At 39.4% G+C, this 22,472-nt stretch overlaps 1 protein-coding gene across 1 annotated transcript in view; it reads left to right on the forward strand.

The window, feature by feature from the left end:
• Positions 1 to 22,472, forward strand: part of LOC114876729 (glutamate receptor ionotropic, kainate 2-like) — an 84,102-nt gene that overhangs the window by 52,053 nt on the left and 9,577 nt on the right. The window contains 5 exon segments of the mRNA XM_046285057.1: positions 6,145 to 6,297; positions 15,873 to 15,974; positions 16,039 to 16,140; positions 16,398 to 16,601; positions 18,698 to 18,901. Coding sequence (XP_046141013.1) covers positions 6,145 to 6,297; positions 15,873 to 15,974; positions 16,039 to 16,140; positions 16,398 to 16,601; positions 18,698 to 18,901 — 765 coding nt within the window.

Below are 22,472 nucleotides of genomic sequence, written 5' to 3' on the forward strand. Positions count from 1 at the left end.
TTCAGAATTCCGTTGCTTGGTGAAACGATACCGTGGAAGAGAAGTGCTGTTGTTGCTGCTCCATTTACAGACAAGAAGCTTCGAAACAATACGGTTCAGCCACCGAGGCGACAATAAGAACAAGGCTACGATTAGGCACTTTCTCGTCGGGTAATAACCTCTTTTGTTTCATGAATATTACTACACCTTCCCGTTTTTATTCTAATAAAACAATTTTTCTCGTTGAAAATTTTGATCGCGAACACTTTCGAATTGATCTGACAGTCTAGTCGGGCTGAAACAAGCACACGGACGAACCTTGAGATGCGATTTCTTCTTCATTCGATGTTCTTTGTGAGAGGATAATCTCGCTGAAAAGCGAAAGGAAACCATACGAGGTCTAATCACCCGACGACCGACCGTTGCGCTCATTTCGCTAATTGGGTGAAACTAATAATAGCTCTCTCTGTCTTTTTGGTTACCATGCAAAATCTGTAGCCTTCAATTTTACAACTTTGCTTCTAATAAGTACTCCATAATTAAATTTGTAATTAGTAGATACATGCATAAGGTCGTAAGAAAATTTTACAAAATACAAAAGTTACATATTCCCAGATGAATACCTTTAAGAATAGAAGAAAATAAATTAGAACGTTGTCTTTGGTTTTGATTTACAACTTCCATCAGCTGTAACGATAAACTAGAACGTTCAATATTTCCCGAGGTTGGTCAGAACAATTCTCCTCAGGGTAACAATACTTGTCATCCAGCCCTTCGTCATTCGACTGTCCCGTTCACCTTCCAATGTCTCCTTTCCATCCCCTCGTAAAGATTTCTCGGGGTTGAAATTAGCTGGGACAGCTTTTGTTTCGAGACTCCCCAAGGGTGTCGCGCTACAACCACGAAATCCACCGAGATCCCCCATCCCTTTCCTCGATTCTTTTCATCCCTTCTCGCTCGTTCCACTCGAGTTTCTCCTTTTTATTCGCTGTTAAACGACCGAGTTAGTCGGCTCAAAGTTCCGCAAAAAACTTGGTCACAATCAACGCTAGGCCGTCGTGTGTGGAGAGTATTCGAAGCGTGAACTGAAAGAGGGTGAAGGGTTCGGAAAGATGAAGATCCTACCGGAGTTAACCAAAGGGTGTGAGCTCGCTTCGGGAAAGCGTGTGCACCTGTTAGACGGGTCTTTCCACGAATCCTGGAAAATATAGATCGAACAGACGAGCGATTGTTAGAAACGTAAAGGTGTGTGCGTGTTTGGCACCCGTGGTCGCGAAGAGCTTGTTACACGTCGACGATACTTGCATACTGATTTGTTTCATCTACACTGCAACTCGTGCTAGACTATCCTGGCTGCTAATTAGAAAAAGCAAGAAAACGATACCTATAGGAATTCGTGGCTAATTGAAGGCATCAGACGAACTAATTAAATATTTAATATCATTTACTTTTCTCTGTGAAAAATAAATGAAAAGAGCTAATGCACCAATTATTTCTATAGTCCACCGCATTATGCAACGTAGAAATCAAAAAATAAAAATTCCTCTCACCAGCCAAATTTCCCTGGGGACTGAAAAAAATTAAAATACTCATCGTTGGCCACGGATAACCATACTGATATGTTACAAAGAACCCATCTCTAGTGCTTCTAGTTTCTTTTTTTTTTCTCTCGTTTCTCCAACATTCCAGACCAACCAATGAATCACCGAATCCGCGGCGCGAACAAGGATAACCTTTACTTTCGCCGCCATAAATCAGACTATCTCGTGGCCAAAGCGTTTTATTATTTTATCCGGCAGCCGACAGTTGTCTCTGGCTGGTTTCGCGCGACCACGATGGAGATATAAGGGCGGCGCGACGCGGGGTAAACCTCCCCTTTTCAACCGTACGAGAAGCTGAGAAATCGCGTCGCGAACTCGAAAGCCGCTTATTAGATTTTAAATTTCACACCCGCTGTAAATGGAGCGTTTTGCAGCCATGTTGCGCCACTTTCTACCCCGTTAAAGTAAGTGAATAGCTCAGGAAAACGCGTCTGCGAATATTTGTTGAATTACTCGCAATATTCCCTTTGTTTACGTGTCAATTTGTTTAAAATTGCACAGCCTTTTAACACGTTAATTGCCAGGTCGTTCGTAATTGAACGTTTAAGGGGTTAAATATTAAATATTTTCAAATACAAAGTGAACAATGGAAAAAGCATCTGACTTGAAATCCTTTTGTTTGCATTTCCAGACTCGATAATATACACGTTGAATAATCGAACATTATGCACCTTCTGTTCTGTTGTTCACTTGTCAGAATTTCACCTGTGTTTGTTTTCTACGATCGTTCACGTTTCGATTAATTTGAATTGTTAATTGCTTTGGAACAAAGTAACTCGATCGTTTCGTATCGCATAACAAGTAGGCGTAGATGAATTTCATATGCAACTTGCTAAATTCATATTTCATGGGTAGAATTTCGTATGAGAAATAGCTGCCTGAAAAGAATGAATTATGCAAATTTGAAGTGTGAAATATAGCTTAAAATGATTCAATAACGAAGAAGCAGATTGGTGTTTAACTTTCAGTAATTTCGAAAAAAGAAAAAATTTAGAGAAATTCAAGCTTTATTTCAAAGCATTGTCCCTTTTTAGAGGAACTACAAAAGAACTTCGGTTGTCGTAATTACCTCTACACATACGAGGTTTCGTCGCGCACCAGCACAGTGGGCGACGTTTCCCGTTTCGCTTTAAATGCTAATGAACCAGCTGATCCTCGAAAGCAGACTTCCGGCTGGCGAGTTGAATTTCCGCCGGTCGTGCAGCGCACGGAAAGAAAAAATGACCGACTGCAAGAATTAATTTTGAGATATGATTCTTCTGACATAGCGGATCGATGATTAAGACGGTAACCGGAAGTTTGTTGCTCTCGTGAGCGTTGAAACTGCAAGATTCGTGGAAATAGTTGGAAAAACTTATATCCTGCGATAAATACTTGCCAACTACCCAATAAACCGGAATTGTAGAATTTTTAATTGAAGTTAATTAACCCTGCTTTAAGATCGTTTTTTACGACTCGCGTGTTGGAAATCGTAGAATTTTTAATTGGATTTAATTAACCTTACTTTAGAATCTTTTTTAATGATCTGGCTCGTTAGAATTTCTTGAACCTAGCTGAAGATAAAAGGAAAGTTTTACTGAATTTTCTTGAAAATCGTAGAATTTTTAATTGGATTTAACGAACCTTGCTTTGAAATGTTTTTTAGTGACTTAATGCGGTGGAATTTTCTTTATCTTCCTGGAGACAAGAAAATGCAAAATATTTTACAAATAAGATATTTCATGTCAAAAACGAAATATTTGAAATAAATAAAAGATTGATTTCGAGGAATCAATCGAAATCATTGAAAGGATGCTCGTGTAAAATGGCATTTATTTGTTGCAATAACTGTACCATAGTTCATTGACTCCGTCATGGATTACTGTAGAATAAAAAGTAACATTCAAAGAAGCTTGAATATTGGTTGTATGATCGAATGCAATTGTTCCCAATAAACCAGGAACTTTTTTCATTGAAATTAATCAACTACAGGGATAACAGTGCACGTACTTCGAACTGAAATTCTGGCTTGCGTACTGCCAGTAATTTCAATTATGAAAGTAATAAACATGAAAACAAATAGGTATCGATTACACGTGGAAAACACAATCGAGAATGGAAGCGAATTGTGCAAGACTTGGCTTGGTACAGAAATTAAACAGTCCTGCTGTCGCAACTTCATCGCGTTACTTTGGACTTGGGCTAATTAAAAGCACGCCCCAATTAAGCCGAGATAACCGTCGTATGTCCGCAGCACAACTATACCAACTTCCATTGAAAGGTTGAGATTTCTGATAGCGTCATATGGCGCCTTGCATTCTCGAATTTTCTAATTTTCCAATGAATGCCAACAAAATCATCGCGATAACGAAATTGTGGCTTTAATGAACATTCGTTTGAAAATCCCTGTCCACTGCACGATGATTTTTATTTAAGTCAAATACTAAGAATATGTCCATAAAGTCGGCGACATATGGGACTTGAGTCTTTCACTTTGGAATCTAATACTCTCAAGGTTTTATTTTGCTACATTAGAAAAATTTTTTATTTTGCCAACTCCTCGCACTATGCTCCCCTATAAATTCCAAGAATCCTGCAGTACTTAAACTTTGGTTTCTGTCTAGAGAAGAACTTAGATTTTTGACCTTCAGTACCATTAGATAGATAACATTTGAACTTAGAAATTTGTTTCTCGTTCAGAATCTTTTCCTACAGATATCAAAAATCCGTCCGGAAAGTCGGCGACGCACGGTACTTACAAGGGAAGTGCGATAACTCGAAAATTCCGATTTTCCTTAAACTTTGCAGGTTTGTAGGGGACCTCGGGAGAAGTACATATAGCGCAATTTTTGTTTTTGGCCCAACAAACCTGCAAAGTTTAAAGAAAATCGAAATTTTCGAGTTACCGAACTTCCCTTGTTAGACCCTCGACTTTCAAACTTAAGACTTCTAACTCTTATTTCGTCAAATTATCAAAATAAAGACAGCAATTTTTCCATCTATTAATTCACTCCTCTCTCTATGCTAGTCTAAAAATATCAAGAATCCTCTTACTATTCCTCCCTCTGATTTTCCAAACTGCATCAATTTCTTACCGCGACATGCACCACCGGTTCCTCTCATACCGGAAGCTATTGAAATTGAGGAAATTGCCCGATATTACTTTCATTCACGAAACCACGCCGATAATGCATCCGCTGTTAACGCTGATTATTTTCGAGGATAACAGCCTTTTGACGCGCGTGGGCTTTGCTCTCGGCTTTCAATCGAATATCCTGTTGGCTACGTAGAAACGTGGACCGTGTCAAACAATTCCGATCGATTCATTTTAGTGGTATTCCGCGTCATTGCGCTCGCTTCTGAACGGTAGAACAAAGGCCAACCTCGAGCCTATTGGGACGTTTGTTTGTTCATATCTGCGGTTCACTCCTCTGCTAATGAGAGACAACTAATCAATACCGCGTAACGAACAGACTGACAAAAAGAATATTTTTCCGAATGAGCAAATTAAAAAAGCATACGGAAATAATTGAAGACACCAGAAATTTAATAGAAAACTTTCATTTCATTTTTATGCACATTTATTTCTAAGTTGCAAATAATGTAGATTACTAAATAAATAGAGGATGATACATTCATTCTTTAGCCCGATAAATGCCAAGATACATTTAACCAGAAATACCTCGACAAAATTTATAATTTAAAATTTCGCCCCCGTAATTTACCGGATGATATTAATTACCGCGAAGTTGTTGAAGCCAACAACGAGCAAAATTTCCTTTGTTTAATCCGAAAGTTTCCCAAAGACAATTAGAGGATCTGAAAACATTCAAGTATGACTGTGAACCTGACGAACGATTTAATTATTTCTAAATAGAGCAAAAGCTGGGTCGTATGAAATTTCACGAATTTCGGCCAGCGAGTATTTTTAACCTTATAAAGATTCAAGAGAAAGAGGACATGAAAGCATATTCGTAGTTGCACGTCAGAACACCGGTGTCACGCATTTCTGTTCCTTTCCAACGAACTTGACGTGGGTCTAGATTATTTTCATAGCAACCGCAACGCGTGCAGACGCCTTTATGAATGTCTCCTACACCATGTTGAATAATACGTGACCAAATTAGTCCTGGTCTGCTTCTTTACGTTTATTCTTGTACTCTTTGCTTACCCACAAACTCTACATTAACATAGTTATGATGATTCTTTTATGGTCGTTTCCGTTTTTCTTTTTCTTTTTCACTGAAACCTTGAGGATCTTGTATAAAGAGTAAAAGTAAAATAAATACAAGCTAGACGTGTTTATATTTTTATTTTTATAACGATAACCTGAGAAAATTATTTATTAAAATAATTAAACATTCATACCTTTAGAAATAATAAAGTTCCATCTCCGTCTCTGGTGGTATGAAATAATTTTTCTAACAACCCTTTAGCCAGCAAGTGATTTTAACTCGGTGCATAATTCAGGTCCCTGGTCGGTCGTCGAGAAAAGAGTGGTAGCGCAAATATTTAACGTTTCGCGTCGCGACGACAGCAAATGACCGACACTGAGAAGAGTGTCTCTCTCTTTTTTCTTTTACAGGCAGAACCAGCCTTAATGTACGACAGCGTCCAGGTGTTTGCTGTGGGATTAAGAACCCTGGAACAGTCCCATGCTCTAAGACCTGCTAATATTTCCTGCGAACTGGAACATCCCTGGGACGGAGGGTTGTCTCTTATCAACTACATAAACTCGGTAAGGTTTAGGGTATATTACTTGAAAATTCATTTCGTCACTGATAAAGAGCATAGAACCTTGAATTTTTCTTGAAATTCACCCCCTTTAATATTTGAGCTATAAATTATTTTGAAAAATTTCCAATAATTGAGTCCACATTGAATTAATTTTCAACAAGCAACCGCGTTTATCACGCGTACAAAGAAATTTAAGGGATGGTTTTCAATGAATCACGGATACGCGATGTTTGACTCGCTGCCAAAACCAACTGTATTCTGGATAATTGCGAATTCTCGTTTTACAATCCTCTCGCACAAAAGGATAAACGAATTACTATTATACAAATGTTCAGTGTGCTATATTGATTTTAAAAATTCTATAACTAGTTTCTCGATAACTTCATTTGGTTTCATATTTCCTTAATTATGCTGTAATAGAATTATTCATTTAATTAAAGTTTGGCTTTATACAGATTTCGCTAATTAACAAATTATCTGTACAAATTATCATATTATAATTAACTTCATCCACGTGAATATAATGAAATAAGAGATTGGAATCATATAATCCCATCGCGGTCACGTTACATTATAATTGTTTAATAATTTCGCCCACAAGTGTCGGTAACAATTAACGCGATTCCAATAGCAGGCTACTTAATGAAAGTTTCTGGCGAAATCGCGATAATGAACACCGCGGCGAGGATCGGAAACGGCTAAATCAAAGGGCCATAATCGCAGAGGTTCACTTAATTATAATTGTTTCATTGGCTAGACGTTTGGTTAAACGCGATCGGCCACATCAATAACGTTCCCGATAACTGATTTTGTTTCGTGTATTCGTATGCAACGCAGGAATTATACACGTATCGGCACCCCGGCCCGTTAATACCGATGAATTATGATCGCCATAATGTAGCACCTTTCAAACTTCGACATATCGATGCGTACTGTCCGATAATATTCAACCGCTTTTGTGTACTAACGTCGATAAACTATTCAAGGCTGTTTGTATAAATTTTAATCGACATTTCACGATATGTATGCGGGAAATAACGAATGCTTTCAAATTTGTCACACATACCAACCACAGCCTTTTTCGAGCTCCTCTGTTCTTTCACCCTTTTGTTTGCCCAGAGACTCTCCCTTTGAGTTAAACCATCGTCGATTGCCGACCGTTGTATCGTTAGAGAGAATATTCTTTTTTCTTTTTCGAGTAAGATTTGAAACTCGTTGTATATTTTGATTGTCAAGTGAAAAATGAAGGTAAGAAAGTTTCGTTAATTAATTTAAAGTCACAGCATTCGGGGACGTAATACCTTAGGTAACGTTCAATAATTTCAGCGAGAGGCAGTCGAGTTCGTTCATAATCCTCGAGAGTACCGAGTGTCCGCGCGGGGCTCTTCGTGACCGTACCCTCGAGGAACACTTATGGACTACCATTAATTTAATAGCAGGATGGCTAAATTCCAATATCGGTGGTTCTCTAATAGTCTCCGGATATTTGAGCGTGCCCTTCGCCTGCAGAATCTCGACGGTACAAGGACCGTACATTCTGGAGATCTGTGGACACCAGGAATTTCATTCGCGAACGTAAATAATTATTATACGTAATCCCGTTGGAGGATGCAAACGAAATAGCTTTCGAACGTTTTTATTTCATCGTGATTCAGGTGTAATCCGCTTGACCCGATGCTTTAACGTAGATACACGCGTTCGCGTGACGATTTTAAACGCGACTGGTTGTTTACAATTTAACAACGGTAACGAGCCGGACCGTTCATGAACGATCCTTTTTCCACGTTTGAAAAGCGTCACGCGATAACGTTCATACCGTAAAACTACTTGGCCCCTCTCCAAACGCGTTTATCGCCGGATTAGCTATTCCGCTAGTTGTTTGCTCGTACGCTTTTCCGAGCATCTTTCGGCCGAATTTTGGCACGCGCTCCATTCCCTTGTTTATCCTCGTTGGCACTGCACGTTGAAGAAGCTTCTTTTCTCAATTTAGAAATGCGTACTTACGGCCAGTGAATCGGGAAAATGGGTCGTTAGGGCACCGTTACGAAACGCTTTTACCGTTTCCCGACGCAATATTGTTTCCTTCTTAATGTTTCTGACTCATTGCCTCTCAAACGAACCCTTTTCGTCCATTTAAACCCTTCCGAAACATGGAATCTCGTTTTCTATCTCACTATGCTTCTTGGGGATCCGTCCGGAGCGCCGGCGACGCACGGTACTCGAGCTCAGGCATTTAGTATAGGGGGAGAGGAGGGTTTCGTCTTTAGTTCGGGCCGAGGACCGCTAGGTGGCGACGAGATGATCGGGGAGATCAGTGTTCTCGCTGGCGATCGCTCGGCATGCAGTTCGAATATATAGGTGTTCCGAATTGTGGTATGACAAATTGTCAGCCCCACTGACAAATCTGACAGACGATCCTGAGACGAAACGCCTTTTCCTCCCCTTTTCTACAATATTGTACTCCAATACTTTTTTATTCAAAATTTGATATTCTTTCTGATTGTGAAATAAGGAGTAAAATATTCAATATCAGAAACCAGTTTTGTACACTCTGGATTTTTCCCTCTTACAATACGTGGTAATTCCAACGAAGATTGTTTGTTGTAGCAATTTGTTGAAAAAATTGTTTGTTGAAGTTGTTATGATTCAAGCTATAATATTTCAATCAAAAATATTTCGTTCCGGTTGCGTTAGCCATTAAATCGTACAGTACAATATCAGTTACGTGGATTTTATTATTAATACAAAGATAAAAGAACGATAAGAATAAAAGCATATTGCTACTGGATACACGGTTTCAATGCAAAAACGGGACAATAAACCCAATCCTTTTATATTTCATTGGTCGATAACAATTGAAAATCGTTGACCGCCACGGTCGAAATATCAATATTTAGTACGGCATGCAATAATATAAAAGATTAAAGATAATATCTCCAATATTATTAATCTAAATTATACTTTCTCCTTCCATTAATGTATTACACTCAAATTACATCAAAATTAGCTGGTATCGATTGTTATTAGCTGCACAATGGCGAAGACAAAAGAAAACCAAACGGCATATGTAATCTCGGTTAAAGACCTTACGAAGTAACAGGATTTTAACTCTGCGGAGAATAATCGTCATACTTTGTCGAGGCGAATGCACGGCGAGAAATCTTCACTAGGAGGAACAAACACGAAGGAAACCATAAATAATTTCATCGATTCCATCGTTTCCGGTCGGAGAACCATGTTTCTCTATGGATACGCGAAACTTTTACCGTTTCTCTGACACGGCGCCGAATAACGTAGATCGATCTTATCGATCTTATCGATAGCAAACGTTTGCCAAACTTTCTACTGTTCTATTCGGTGAAGTTCTGTAATCGCAAAACAGTGTAATACGTGTCCTCGATAACGATCTCGTCGAGCTAGGAGAAAAATCGACAAGGGAGAACGATTCCACGAATGACCCTTATGCCGGTTGGAAAGCTCGGCCAGATACTTTTCGATATTCGTTCGATCGAGATTTCCAACTGCTTGAAATGCCAGAACGAGAGGACAGTGTTCGAATAGCACTTGTGATGTGAAACAAAGATTTTGATGGTAATCGGTCTAATCTGAACAGCGAGTTATATAGAAAAAAAAATTTCTATTCTTCAAAAATCTATTATTAACCTTATAAAATTAATATTGTACATACATAATTAATAATGTATAATGAGCTATATAAGAAACAAGCTCAAAATTCAGATACAAGATCGATTCCCATTCGTATTTAGAGGTAGTACTCGACGTTTCGCTGTCAGTGAACCGGAATTGAATATCTCGGGGTGTACGTGGCCGGTATCGTCGATAGGCAGAGGTGGTTCACGTGCCTTGGCATACTTCCAAATACCGACTAAATGCTACTCGGTTGTCATTAGCAATGCAAAGTAACTCATCTCTCTCGATGGATAGTGGATAACTCGACAGTGATACGAATAATAGCTCCTGGACCAACATAATTATTTCAAGACAAGAACTCTATCACGATAGAAGTTTGAAATAATTTTGAAAATAATTTAGTCTTGAATTTGAAAAATAAAAAGAATGTTAATTCGAAGAATTAAGGCTTCTTCAAGGTGCGCGTCAAGATCGAGATCCCGGATTGTCGACGGTGTAACTAAGTTAGTTTCTGCTCCCTAATGGGGCATTTCGACGCGATCCTAAATCCTGGCCCGCGATATTACGCTCCTTCCCAGCGCGGCTTAATTGAACCGAACGAGAAGTAATTGCCACGAATAACCGGGGGCCACGATAGCGTGAATGCTACATCTGTTTCCGTAACTCGTGACCGTTTTCATTGCTTGGAATTTCTACGCTACCCGTAGAAAATAAAACAGCCGGGAGAGAAGTCAGTAGAACCGTTCGTTCATTCGTTATGTCACATTTTCTTCGGGCAATATCCGTCGTTACGATATTCAGTTTGATTTCCGCATGATCGACGCTGAATTAAATTCACGCACCAATAAATAAACACAGAATGTTACCACGTTTGTAATGGCCTTTATTGCCAGTCAGCTGACAGTTAACCAGTTTAATTACGATCTGAGATTTCTTTCTGAAAAGGATCAATTTTTGCTTCGTTGCACCGATTGAACGGAAGTTTCACGAGGATGCGATGTCTCGATTGAATAACGAACAACCCCTCGACGATTCCACGTTAATTATACTCTTGTATCGCACGCTCGTTATCCGCTCGTTCTAGTGTAATTATTCCCCGATGTGATGAGATACTTAGGAGACCCACGATTCTCTAGATGCGTTTTTCATTGACATTTTGTGTGCTCGTCGTTTTGAAATCACGATTACAGAGGTTTATCGTGTCGAGATTATAAGTAATTTCATTGAAATAGAAGAGTTTTATAATTTAATAGTCGCCTCACACGAGAGACGCCAAAGAGAATAGAAAAACGCATGAACATTGGCGACAGTAATCGAACCTCGTCAACTTTTCATCTCCCTTTAGTAGATAGATAACAATCGTTAGAATTACCGCGCGCCGAATGTCTGACCATTCCCTGGTTTTTCTACTTAAACGACTAACGGAACGGTTTTTCGATATTTTCCATTAGCGTAGATTGATTTTATACGCGCAACTAGCTGCGTCTGACCACCGACTGCATTTTCCACTTGCAACGATATCGTCCCTGTATTCGTATTCCATGCTGCATTTTTCTTTGACCGTCGAAGTGGAAATAGCCATCTCAAAGATACTGAAAAATTTATATTTGATATAAACTAAATTAAATTCGTAGCTTTGGTCATTGTCGTGATAGCTTCGATATATTGATGGCCACAGTAGAAATATCAGTGAATAATCAGACACAGGATAATACAGTTTATTAAGCATTAATTTATTAACTTCCGAGTCTCAATTTCACACTGCGAATTACCTGTGTAATTCCAGTAGTACATAAAACATTTTTATCCGTTCATTCGTTAATTATTCTAATTGCTCGAATGAACTTTCGTTTGCGCGTTATCACGACGGTTCGCATTGTGCAAAAACGCCGGCGGATTTCACGGGAAAAACGCGAGAGAGTATAAAATAAAAGTCGGCATTGGATGATAAATTGTAACGCAACCGCGTCTAAAAGAATTATGAAGCGACTCGGAGTTGACGAGGTCTAATTAAGCTCTCGACGATCCTGGTGCTCGCATATTGCTCGTTTCTCGTTAAGGTGAAATCAACGAAGCTCGAAAAAACGTGGGGAATAAAAGAAAAAGCGCACGCGAAAGACGATGCTGACAAATTACCACACCTGTACCGTTGTTTTTGTTGTTGTTGTTGTTGTTGTTGTTGTTGTTGCTGCTGTTACACGCGCGTGCAAGGTAGTGTGTTTATCCACTGGAAAGTTAGAGAACGATTTACCCCTTTTTCCTTTTCCTTTTTCGTTGAAAACCGCTCGCGTTACGTAATACGGCTCGGACGCGAAACTTTTCCGTCGCCAGCCACGGGATCGCGTGTGAATTTAAATCGTATTACGAACTCTATGGGAGTGACGAGTAGTCTGGACGCGAGTTGTGTCGCAGACATGTCGGCGAAGAGGGAGTAAAATGAGGGTGAACGAATTTTTCGTCGGGAAATCGAAAAAATCGAGATTTTCAACGTTCAAAAAATACACCAGGAGAAGGGTGAATAATTGAAACATTCGTGCTTTGTTTTTTTCAAGTCATCTATGCACGCCACTTTTTGGATATACAGCTTTGGCAATTCTGCTTTAGAGAGAAGCGAACAACTGAAACTTTTACGAGATGTACACGTATGTTTCCGAAATTTTCATGTGCAATATTTTTTTAATAATTCTGTAAATTATAAAGTATCTTTCTATGCACTGTATCGAATTTTTTTTCTACCGTGAAGAATTAAAATTCTAGGATATTTTGGGTAATCCATTTGACTTAGTCAAATTATTATCATTTTAATCCGACGATTCTAGTTAACGATTCTAAGCATCTTTGGCCCGAAAGCCAAAAGTTATCCGTCGTTTCGAGGCGACTTAGATCCTAGTGGCACGCTTTAAACTGGAACAAACAGCCGTCCATCAATTTAAGAAGGCTACGTGTTGTCCTTAATTCACAGTTCCCTCTCGTGAGGCAACAGTTTTCTTCGAGCCAAAAGCTTTTTTACCTGGTTATCTTTGAATCTCGAGGCATCACGTTTAATTTAACTCGATTTATTTAAAAGAGGAAAATATTTCGCTGAAATTCTTGCGGAATCGACGATCAAACAACGCATGGAAAAAACATAATTGGAATAAAACTAATAAGGATATCGATCGTTGGAAAATATTTTCCCTGGGAATTCGCTTTTACTTAATTACAGCCAGTAAATTGCGGTTGTGAGTTCGTGGGCCGTGCTCGAAATTATTAATTAACAAATGGGTCACAAGAGAATTCGCAAATCTCGATATTTCCAAATTGAAACGCTGAAATAACCGCATATGGTTATTCCTTTCATGCGAGTTAACTGAAACGAGTATCAGTTTTCCCTAGCAGGGTTACGCTATCATTCACGATGAATGAACATTCGGATGATATTTATTTTAATATAGGCCAGATCTTTTACAGCCAAGCTTATAATACTTACCATATCGCGTATCTAATAATCTGATAATAAAATAATTTTGAATAATTCGAAGAAAACTTCGAGTGACTTATTTTTCGTACTTCCCTGCCGGTTTCTTTTCTCGCTTCGCAATTTCATGAAGCTCCGAGGAATATCTTGAGATCCCCTTCGAATCCTTCCACGTCTCGCTCCATTGTACTCGTATTTATGAAGAACCTCGATACGTGTGAGAAGATGTACGCGATTTTATGAAAGATATTTATGTATCCCCGTTAAACCCTCTATATACTCTGTAACATAGGACACGTAATATCCTATCTTTAAATATTTTTTAAATCTTTTACCGAATCTGAATTTATGATATTGTATATTAGTACGTATTGAAACGAACGAGCCTATACTTGCAATTTCCCTTTGAATTTTGTTAAATTCCCTATCAATCAATGCTATATTAAAAAGGAAATAAAGGAACATCGGCATTCCTCTAACGCTCATTGTTGCAATTCCCGATAAAATCGGCCATCGAATACCCGATAAAATTATTTTGTTGATCAAGGGGTACATAGAAAAGAGAGTGAAGAGGGAAGAGCGAAAAAAAGAAACTCGATATCGCGGTAGATTCTTCGTGTCCGATACAATGGAATCGTTCTGAGCTCGTTTCGCCTCCTTCTGTCTCCATCGTCACGTCGTTGGCTCCTTTCAACGTTCGAGGAGTCCATAAAAATCAAAATCTAATAACGCTCGTTGCCGGGTAACGGGAGAAGAAAGTTGACGGTAATCTCGAGAAACGTTTCGAAATTACTGCCACTCGAGACGTACAGATACTCGTGAATGCATCGCCATCTCCGAGCTTTTTGCCCGCTCTTCTTTATTTAATCGATTCTCCTCGTTTCACGATATTAAGAAGATATTCTCCTTCCCTCTGCCTTACTTTGCAGCTCGCGTACGCTCTCGTTTGCTTATCCCGCGAGAAAAAGTCAATTTCGCTTTACACAGCTCGTAAACGCGGCGAATACCAGGTTCGTTGAGGGCGCGATTCGGCGAAACTAGTGAATTTTCTGCACTCTCTTTGGAGGTTTCAATTGCCATCCAACGATAAATTCGTGTATTTTCTGAAAATTAAACTTGAACGATGCATTTTGTGGTAATTTTGATTATTTTTATGCAACCTGGTTGTTGCTCTTCCGCCTCCATCATTTGGAATAATTAAAATTTCAAAATTGCCCATTTCGTGGTACTGTATTAGAAAATTATACATTTCCTGAAACACGTTGCTGTCGAAGTTTTTAAATCAAAATAAAATGAAGAAAGTACAAATTTTCACGATCCTTGAATACTTCGAAATTAATCATTTTGTAATATTATATCAGAAAATTACAAATTCCATGAAACACGTGGCTGTCAAAGCGTTAGAATCAAAATAAAATGAAAAGAGTATTGCAAAATTTTCACGACCCCTGAATGATAATAGGTCATTTGCATCCAGGTCAGTATCCTACGGAAAGAAAAACGAAGGAACAGAGTGATCGGGAACACGAAAGAGATTAAAAACTCTGCCAGAACAGAGCTCTACGTTCCGCTTCTGAAATTTATGCGTTCCACGATCCTGAAGGATCGAGATACAGGCTAGTCCGAGCTGAGCCTCGTCGTCCAACACGTCCTGAAAATATTTTTCCAAGAAAGAAGGAAGCACGGATCAAGCTTTAGCCTGTTCCGTGCTTTTCACACTGTTCGAGAAGAACGTCGTAACTGGCCGTGTCGGTCGAACGGTGGTCGCAATAACGACTTTTTAAGTGGCAAAATTCTTAACCCCTCCTATGGGTACGCTTTATCCCTCTCGGCACGATATTATGCGCGTGCAGGATAAATGACGACTCGAGGAAATCACCGGGTCGTGAGAAGTTTCGGAATCTTTCCGCGAAAGTTTCACTTCCGTTCTGGTGATCAACGAAACGAGAAGTTCGTTTCACATGAATAGTTGCTGTTTTACAATTCTGTTCTTGCTCGAGATAATACTCTTTGCGAGTATTTGGTAGGGGTGTGAGTACTCGATTTATTCGAGTACTCGAATTTCGAGTCGAACAATGATCAGTCGGTCGAAACGAGTCGAGCGCTTGAATTTTGCCGAATTACTCGAAATCGACGAACTGTTTGAATGAAAAGCGAGCTACTCAAAAAAGTCGAACTAATTCATCTTCAAGTAAATCGAAGATTTACGCCGGCTCGAATATTCGAGTAGTTCGATTTTTTCGAGTAGCTCGAAAATTCGGCAAATTCAAGCAATCGACTCAGCTCGAACATTCGAAGCGAGTTCAGCTCGGCTTGTAAATTACGAGTACTCGCACACCTCTAGTATTTGGTAACCGTTGGTTCTCTTTTAACAAATGCATAGGAAAATTTCATTTGCAATCAACATCAAGCTGAGATTACTTTCTTCTATGATGATTTTTGATTAATCTTATTGCATGTGCTTTCAGGTGGAATTGAAAGGTATCTCAGGACCGATCGAGTTCAAAGAAGGTCGCAGAATACAGTTCAAGCTGGACCTATTGAAACTAAGGCAGCATTCGCTCGTTAAGGTAAGCTATTCGCTGCCCTTTCATTTCTTATTATCGGCAAAATGGGAAATTGAAATGGAAACAGGTCGGTGAGTGGCGTCCAGGCGCCGGCGTCAACGTGACGGACACCGCGGCCTTTTTCGAACCAGGAACTGCAAATGTCACTCTCCTCGTCATCACGATACTGGTGAGTCGTAATCATTCGCGTCCATCATTTATTCAGGATTAACCGTATACCCGCGGTTCGATACGGATTTCTATTCTCTCGTGAAAAATATCGCGGATTCGTCTTTCGGGCAAGTACGATAGGCGTTCGGTAAAATTTCTGAAGACCTCTAATATAGAAATCGAGCGAACGAATCGGGAAGCCTCGTGTATCGTCCAGATCTGATGATACCGATGATGTTCCGTTGTTTGCATGGACCCTGCTGCTTTCACGTACAGGAAATTCCATACGTGATGATGCACTATGAAAAAAACTACACGGGGAACGCGCGGTTTTATGGTTTTTGCGTGGACCTTCTGGAGGCGGTGGCGAGGGAGGTCGGCTTCTCTTACCGATTGGAGCTGGTACCGGACAGGAAGTACGGTGCGAAAGACCCGGAAACCGGGGAGTGGAATGGCATCGTTCGAGAACTCATGCGACATGTATGATTTGGTTTGTTTAATTTTTCTCATCTCACTTGACCTCACCCCTTTTTACTCAATCGTACACCCCATATCTAGGTAATTATAATATTAGAGATGAAATACACGCACCATACACTGTATATGATATTTTTATCGATCTCTAGACCTCTAACCATACGTTTAGATATTTTTCATTCTTTAACACTGTTATTTCATCCTTCCTTATACTATCAATGAACATGATGCACACGAACGCACCTGTTAGTACACCAAGCTAGACACTTGTACACTTTGCCAATTAATTATTTTGGTAATTATACAGGTAGAATACAGTCTACCTAATTTCAGTGACCTTTATGTTTGGTAATCGTCCATTAGGTAATCGACGATCAAAACGATAGTTCAAGCTTTAACCCTCGATCATTTACAGCAAATAATTGCGGATGCAATTGTGAGGGTTAAAGTTGTATCGCAACGCGTGCAGTTAATTACTATTTCCTAATCACACGATCACGATTAAAATCACCTCCCACCGCTCAAATGAAACGCTTACGACCGTGACAGACACGTAGAACTTTCTCATATAGGTTTCGGAATGGGGCTTTGATATCGTTGCTTGATCGTTCGCGCGAGTTCGTCACGTGCGATCGTAAAGTCGAAGGTAAATTACGAGGATACGCGTTAATTGCTCGCAAGTGTCCAAACGCTTCGTAATTAAGCTGATAAATTGGGTGCAGGAAACGTCAAACGAATATCCAACAAGGTTACGTTAACTCGTTCATTTTTTTATTATAAATTACGGCTTCTGGATGACGTTTGTGTCAAAGGAGAAAATAAAACAGAGCAAAATTATATATTTCTATTGAAAAACATGGAATGCAACATTTTGATATAGCAATTAAAAAATAAGCAAACATTATTAGTACCCGTACAGTTTGTTAATTATCAATAAAAAGGGGATTACATATTTATTGTAGGAACGAATCAACGATTTAATTGATATTTCTCATCATCGAAAGCAATGGCAAGTTTCGTGTAATTTCTTTTTTTGTTGCTTTTCCAGTTCCACGAATTTGTTACATCCAATAACTTAATGTATTTCGAGGTACCTAGCCGTCATCAGAGATGCAATTAATTTGCAATTCTGTGAATCCCAAAGGTTCGATGCGAGAGCACGCCTCTGGCAAGTTCGATCCACCGTTAGGTACACATTCAGCTTGATAAACTTATTCCATTCGCCGATGGTTTGTATGTATATTCGATCAACCGTTGCCCTAGGCTTCAGGTCCAATTACAAATTGCTCCAATTACGCGACAGATTCAAATCACTCCAATCACTTTGATAGCTCGACCAACACCTGTTTCAATTCTATCTGCCTACGGCAATTTTTCATTTTTCTTTTTTCCCTTCCCCCCTCTGTGATCAATGAGACTCGGGTTCATCCTGCGACACTTGTTAGAGACACTGGTTATCTCTTTTCCAGTTGGTTGCTTTTGATTTTTCACACGAACAAGAGTGTTGTTTAATTATATCAAGAGCGTAAGACTATCGATAAAAATTAGGGGCGATTTTCTGCCGCGAAAAATTAGGAGCGAAAATGAGGAATTTAAATTTCGGCTATACGCGAGCCTAGAAAATAGAAAATTACACGTCCACATGATATTTAGGTTCACGCAGAGGGGACGTTTAGGCGAACACAAGCGTTTGAGGCTCGGAGGAGGAGAACGTAACCGAAGGGAGGGTGGATTAGAATATAAGAGAAAATCCAGGAAATTCATCGAAAGAGTTAATCCAAGTAAACCTGTGCAGAGAAAAGAGAAATTCTACAGGGAGATACTAGATTTACAATAAAAAAAAAAAACGAGGTATTAGAGGGAAAGATTACTTAAGGAGACAGAATAAAAGCGGAAAGAGGAACGGGTGACTGTTCGAGGAAAGATAATAGAAAAAGAAACGTATGAGTTATGGGGTAGACAGGAAAAAGGAAAAGAGCGAGGAGAAAAAAAAAATGGAAAGATAGGAGGAAAGGGTCAGGAGAAAAAAAAAAGAATATGAAGAGAAGAAGAACAAGAGGAAAGCGAAAGGTAGTAGCTCCTTTTTATGGTACCCGTAGGAGCAGCCGTACGTAATGGTGAAGAGCAGAGGGAATTTCAGTGGGAACGCACGTTACGAGGGCTTCTGCATCGACCTACTCAAGGAGATAGCTCACATGGTGGGCTTCGCCTACAGGATCGAGCTCGTGCCGGATGGCAAATATGGCGTTTACGATTACGAGACCGGCGAATGGAACGGAATAGTACGCCAGCTGATGGACAAGGTGAGTAGGTCTCTTTCCCGAAACGTCTGCGTTCACGGAATTTACGCGTACACTCCTGTATCCGCGACGATTCCACCCCCGCCCCTAATACACTGAGTCTCTCCGTAAGTATGTCCGACACTTGGACAATTTAAACGGTTCAATTCCTGTCGGAAATCGACGATGAAACGCGAAACATAGGATGTAAGGAATTCTCCTCTCGATTTACAGCGAAATATACTAAAGTATATTCGCCTATGTTAATTGTGCATAAAATTTAGCAGAATAAGAAAAATTACTCTAAATAATAATATTTGATAAGAAGCTTAAGATGCTAATAAAAGTTCCCTACTTATTTGATAATGAATAAACTCCACTTTTTGAATTTATTTTTTAAAATATTTAATTTCAAAGCACTTGATCGATGCCTACCCTTGCATATTTTATCAATTTCCCTACTTTCTATACTTTTCTGTTTTGTTTTTGAATTAATTGATTTAGTAAATGGACGACTGAAATAATGATTGTGATATCGAACATTCTTTCCGTAAGAATGTATAGAGGTATCCTAAACGATAGTAAAGATAGGAAGGGACTGTTAGGGCGGACGCGAATTCAGTTATTACAAGAGGGTGTCAGAGAGGTGGTTTGCAATGCAAATCAAGTGTCGAGTTCAACGGAACGTGGAAATGCGTGCAGCGTAGCCTAACTAGCAGCAGGCGCGAAACTATGCTTCGTCGGTCCTATGTTCCACACAGTAGATAATGCGCGCACATATTCGATTGATTAAGTGCAGCTTACGTCGCGAATCTTGGATCGAGTAGATCGTTGAACACCAGTGATCTCTGCCGTGCAAGGAAATCATAAACTAACTGGAAATTTGGTAAACTTGGCATGTTTGGCAACGAAACGAAATCAAATGTATCGAATGGCCGATTTATTTCATTATTTTTACAAACTTTAAATCATAAAATCGATCGTGTTTCGAAATCGGCCATTCGTTGTACGTTCTTGTATACATTTGAAATCTATTTTCTGCCATAAATCTGCACCGTTGAAATTGAAATTACTATTCCGCCGAGCTGAAAGTCAAATGTTTGTACTTTCCTAGGCGATGCATAAATGCATCGGATCCGGTATTTACGAATCAGTGTCCCGTGGGACAATTAATATGGTGATTTCGAAATATTTTCTCAGGGCAATAATTTTCTCCACCTTGTTGACCCCGTGTTTCACGGTAATCGCGATCCCCTTACTCTTCGCGCGTTTCGAAATGAAAAATAATTGACAATCAAGGGAAATGGAAGAAGGGAAAAATTCAGCAGGGTGATTTCTCCTACTCTTGCGCGTCGACAGCTGTTGCGAAAGCGGCCGATACTATATCACCAAGGCTAGGGTGTCGGTTATTAATTTTGTCAGATGATCATTAATAATTCTCGGACCGTACCGGCAGCTCGAACTCGCGGCTTAACGAAAAAATGCGGCTTAACTACCGCGAGCTTCCGTAATAAAGAAGAGACGACGAGAATCCGACCTGAATAACCGGGCTACTTACCATTCCTTCGCGTTATTTAATGGTAATAGATGGGTATATAATTTACGCGGGCCGTGTGATTAATGAATGAGTTTCTCGTTAGGTGTACCGTAAATAAATTACAACCAATATCGCATGCTCGCGCTTGTTGTACAGATGGCTTTTAAATGGGAGATGATTAAACATCCCTTCCCTCAATTTTTCCAATGTATCATCGCCTCTGGCTTTTATTTTACCCCATTTCGATCGGTTCAATGTTTGGCTAATATTTTTCAAAAATAAATGGAACGAAATGAACCTTTGAAGCTTTAATAACCTTTGAAATTAAAATTAACCCTCGAACAGCGGAGTCTGGGTCAATCGAGACCCAAATTTTCGAAACATCTACGAGGATATTAATATAAAATTAAATGTATAATTTTTAAACGATAGAGTTTTGTATACTGGGAGGATAAATTTAAAAAATGAAAATAATAGGAAATACAAAATTAATATTGGGGCTGCGAGAATTAAATTCTTCGGAGTAAGAAAAAATGATAGTTTAATCAACAAAATTTTATGCCAAATTCAAACACAAAATCAAATTAGCTAGTCAGTTTTTTCATTATACAGGGTGTTCGACAACAGGTGGGCAAAATTTTAAGGGGTGATTCTAGGGATCAAAATAAGACGAAAATCAAGAATTACGAAATAGCCTTATCTTCCTTTGTATGGTGTAACGATTCCGCAGTATCTCTGCTCGCTGGTCGATGATACCAACAACACATCTCACTTGATTATCGCGTGAAATCGGATTAGAAGGTAGCTGTAAATCACAGCGAAATTAGCGAGGACGAAGTTCGAGGGGCACCGAGGACGTGGAGATGGATGACGTGCTGTGGCGTTTATCGAGGGTGATGAAGCGACAAAGGTTCGAGTTGAAGGAACAACTTAACGAGGCACAGATTTTGATCGAGCGACAGTAGGGAATATTCCGTGATTAGACGTCGAAAATGTGTACAGAACAGAGTAGCTTTCTCAGTAGGAAAATGACGATTTTCCAACAGGGCTGGCCCTGAAATTTCGGAGGTCCTAGGCGAGCTCCGAAAAAGGGCCCCTTCAAACATATGAAATAAAAAAAAGTACCTTAACATTAAAGCTTGTATAACTAATTTAGATTTGCATGATTAATATTCAAGTAAACATTACTCTTCTTGCATTCTTATACGCAAAATCGTCTTATGGGGGCTCTGGACCTTGGGGGGCCCTAGGCGGCCGCCTAGTCTGCCTAGGTCCAGGGCTGGCCCTATTTTCCAAGCAACTTTATAAGTGAAAAAATTCAATTTAATTTCTCGAACCTGTCGAGTGCGGATCACCAAAAAATCTGAATAATTTTACCAGCATAAGAAATATAAAAAAAATTCTATCCTACCTGGAAAAACAATTTTTGAATAAAATTCTCTTGAACACGGGGAAAAAGCTGGCTGAGCGGTTTCTTTCGTTCCTCCTTATCGGGCAGGTTCACATATACGGTTTCCAAGGGCGGCAGTCGGAAATAAATCTACCTAAGGTAGCTGTGCCCCATAACATTGCAAGTACTTTTCCAGACGCTGAAAAAGCAGTTAGATAAAGTAACCTGGCCGCGTATGCATGTTCCGTTTTACCTAGGGAACGTTTCGTTGGCGAAATCTATCTTCGTCTGGTGATCTCCGTCGAGTCCTCGAGCGGTCTTTCGGTCTTCACTAAAGCGGCATTTCAATCGAAATCGATTAATTCCCCGAAAGGAAATAGCATACTAAATATTGGAGAAAATTTTTAAATAATATTTGAACAATGATCGTCATTGTTCGAGGTGATTTTAACGTAGAAGTAGATTAGAAGCGAGTAGATCTCCTCTTCTTTTAAATACTGCACGCTATTCTTACACTGACACTGCTTTTAATCTTCGAATTAGATAGAAATAGGCAACTGAACGTCATTGACACGACTCACCCTGTACAACACCCACAGACATTCATAAACTTTGTCGATCATTGATATAATCGTTTGAAATTCTTTGATTATTCATTCGCAACACAC

The sequence above is a fragment of the Osmia bicornis genome, chromosome 3 (assembly GCF_907164935.1).
Source record: "Osmia bicornis bicornis chromosome 3, iOsmBic2.1, whole genome shotgun sequence".
Lineage (NCBI taxonomy): Eukaryota > Metazoa > Arthropoda > Insecta > Hymenoptera > Megachilidae > Osmia > Osmia bicornis.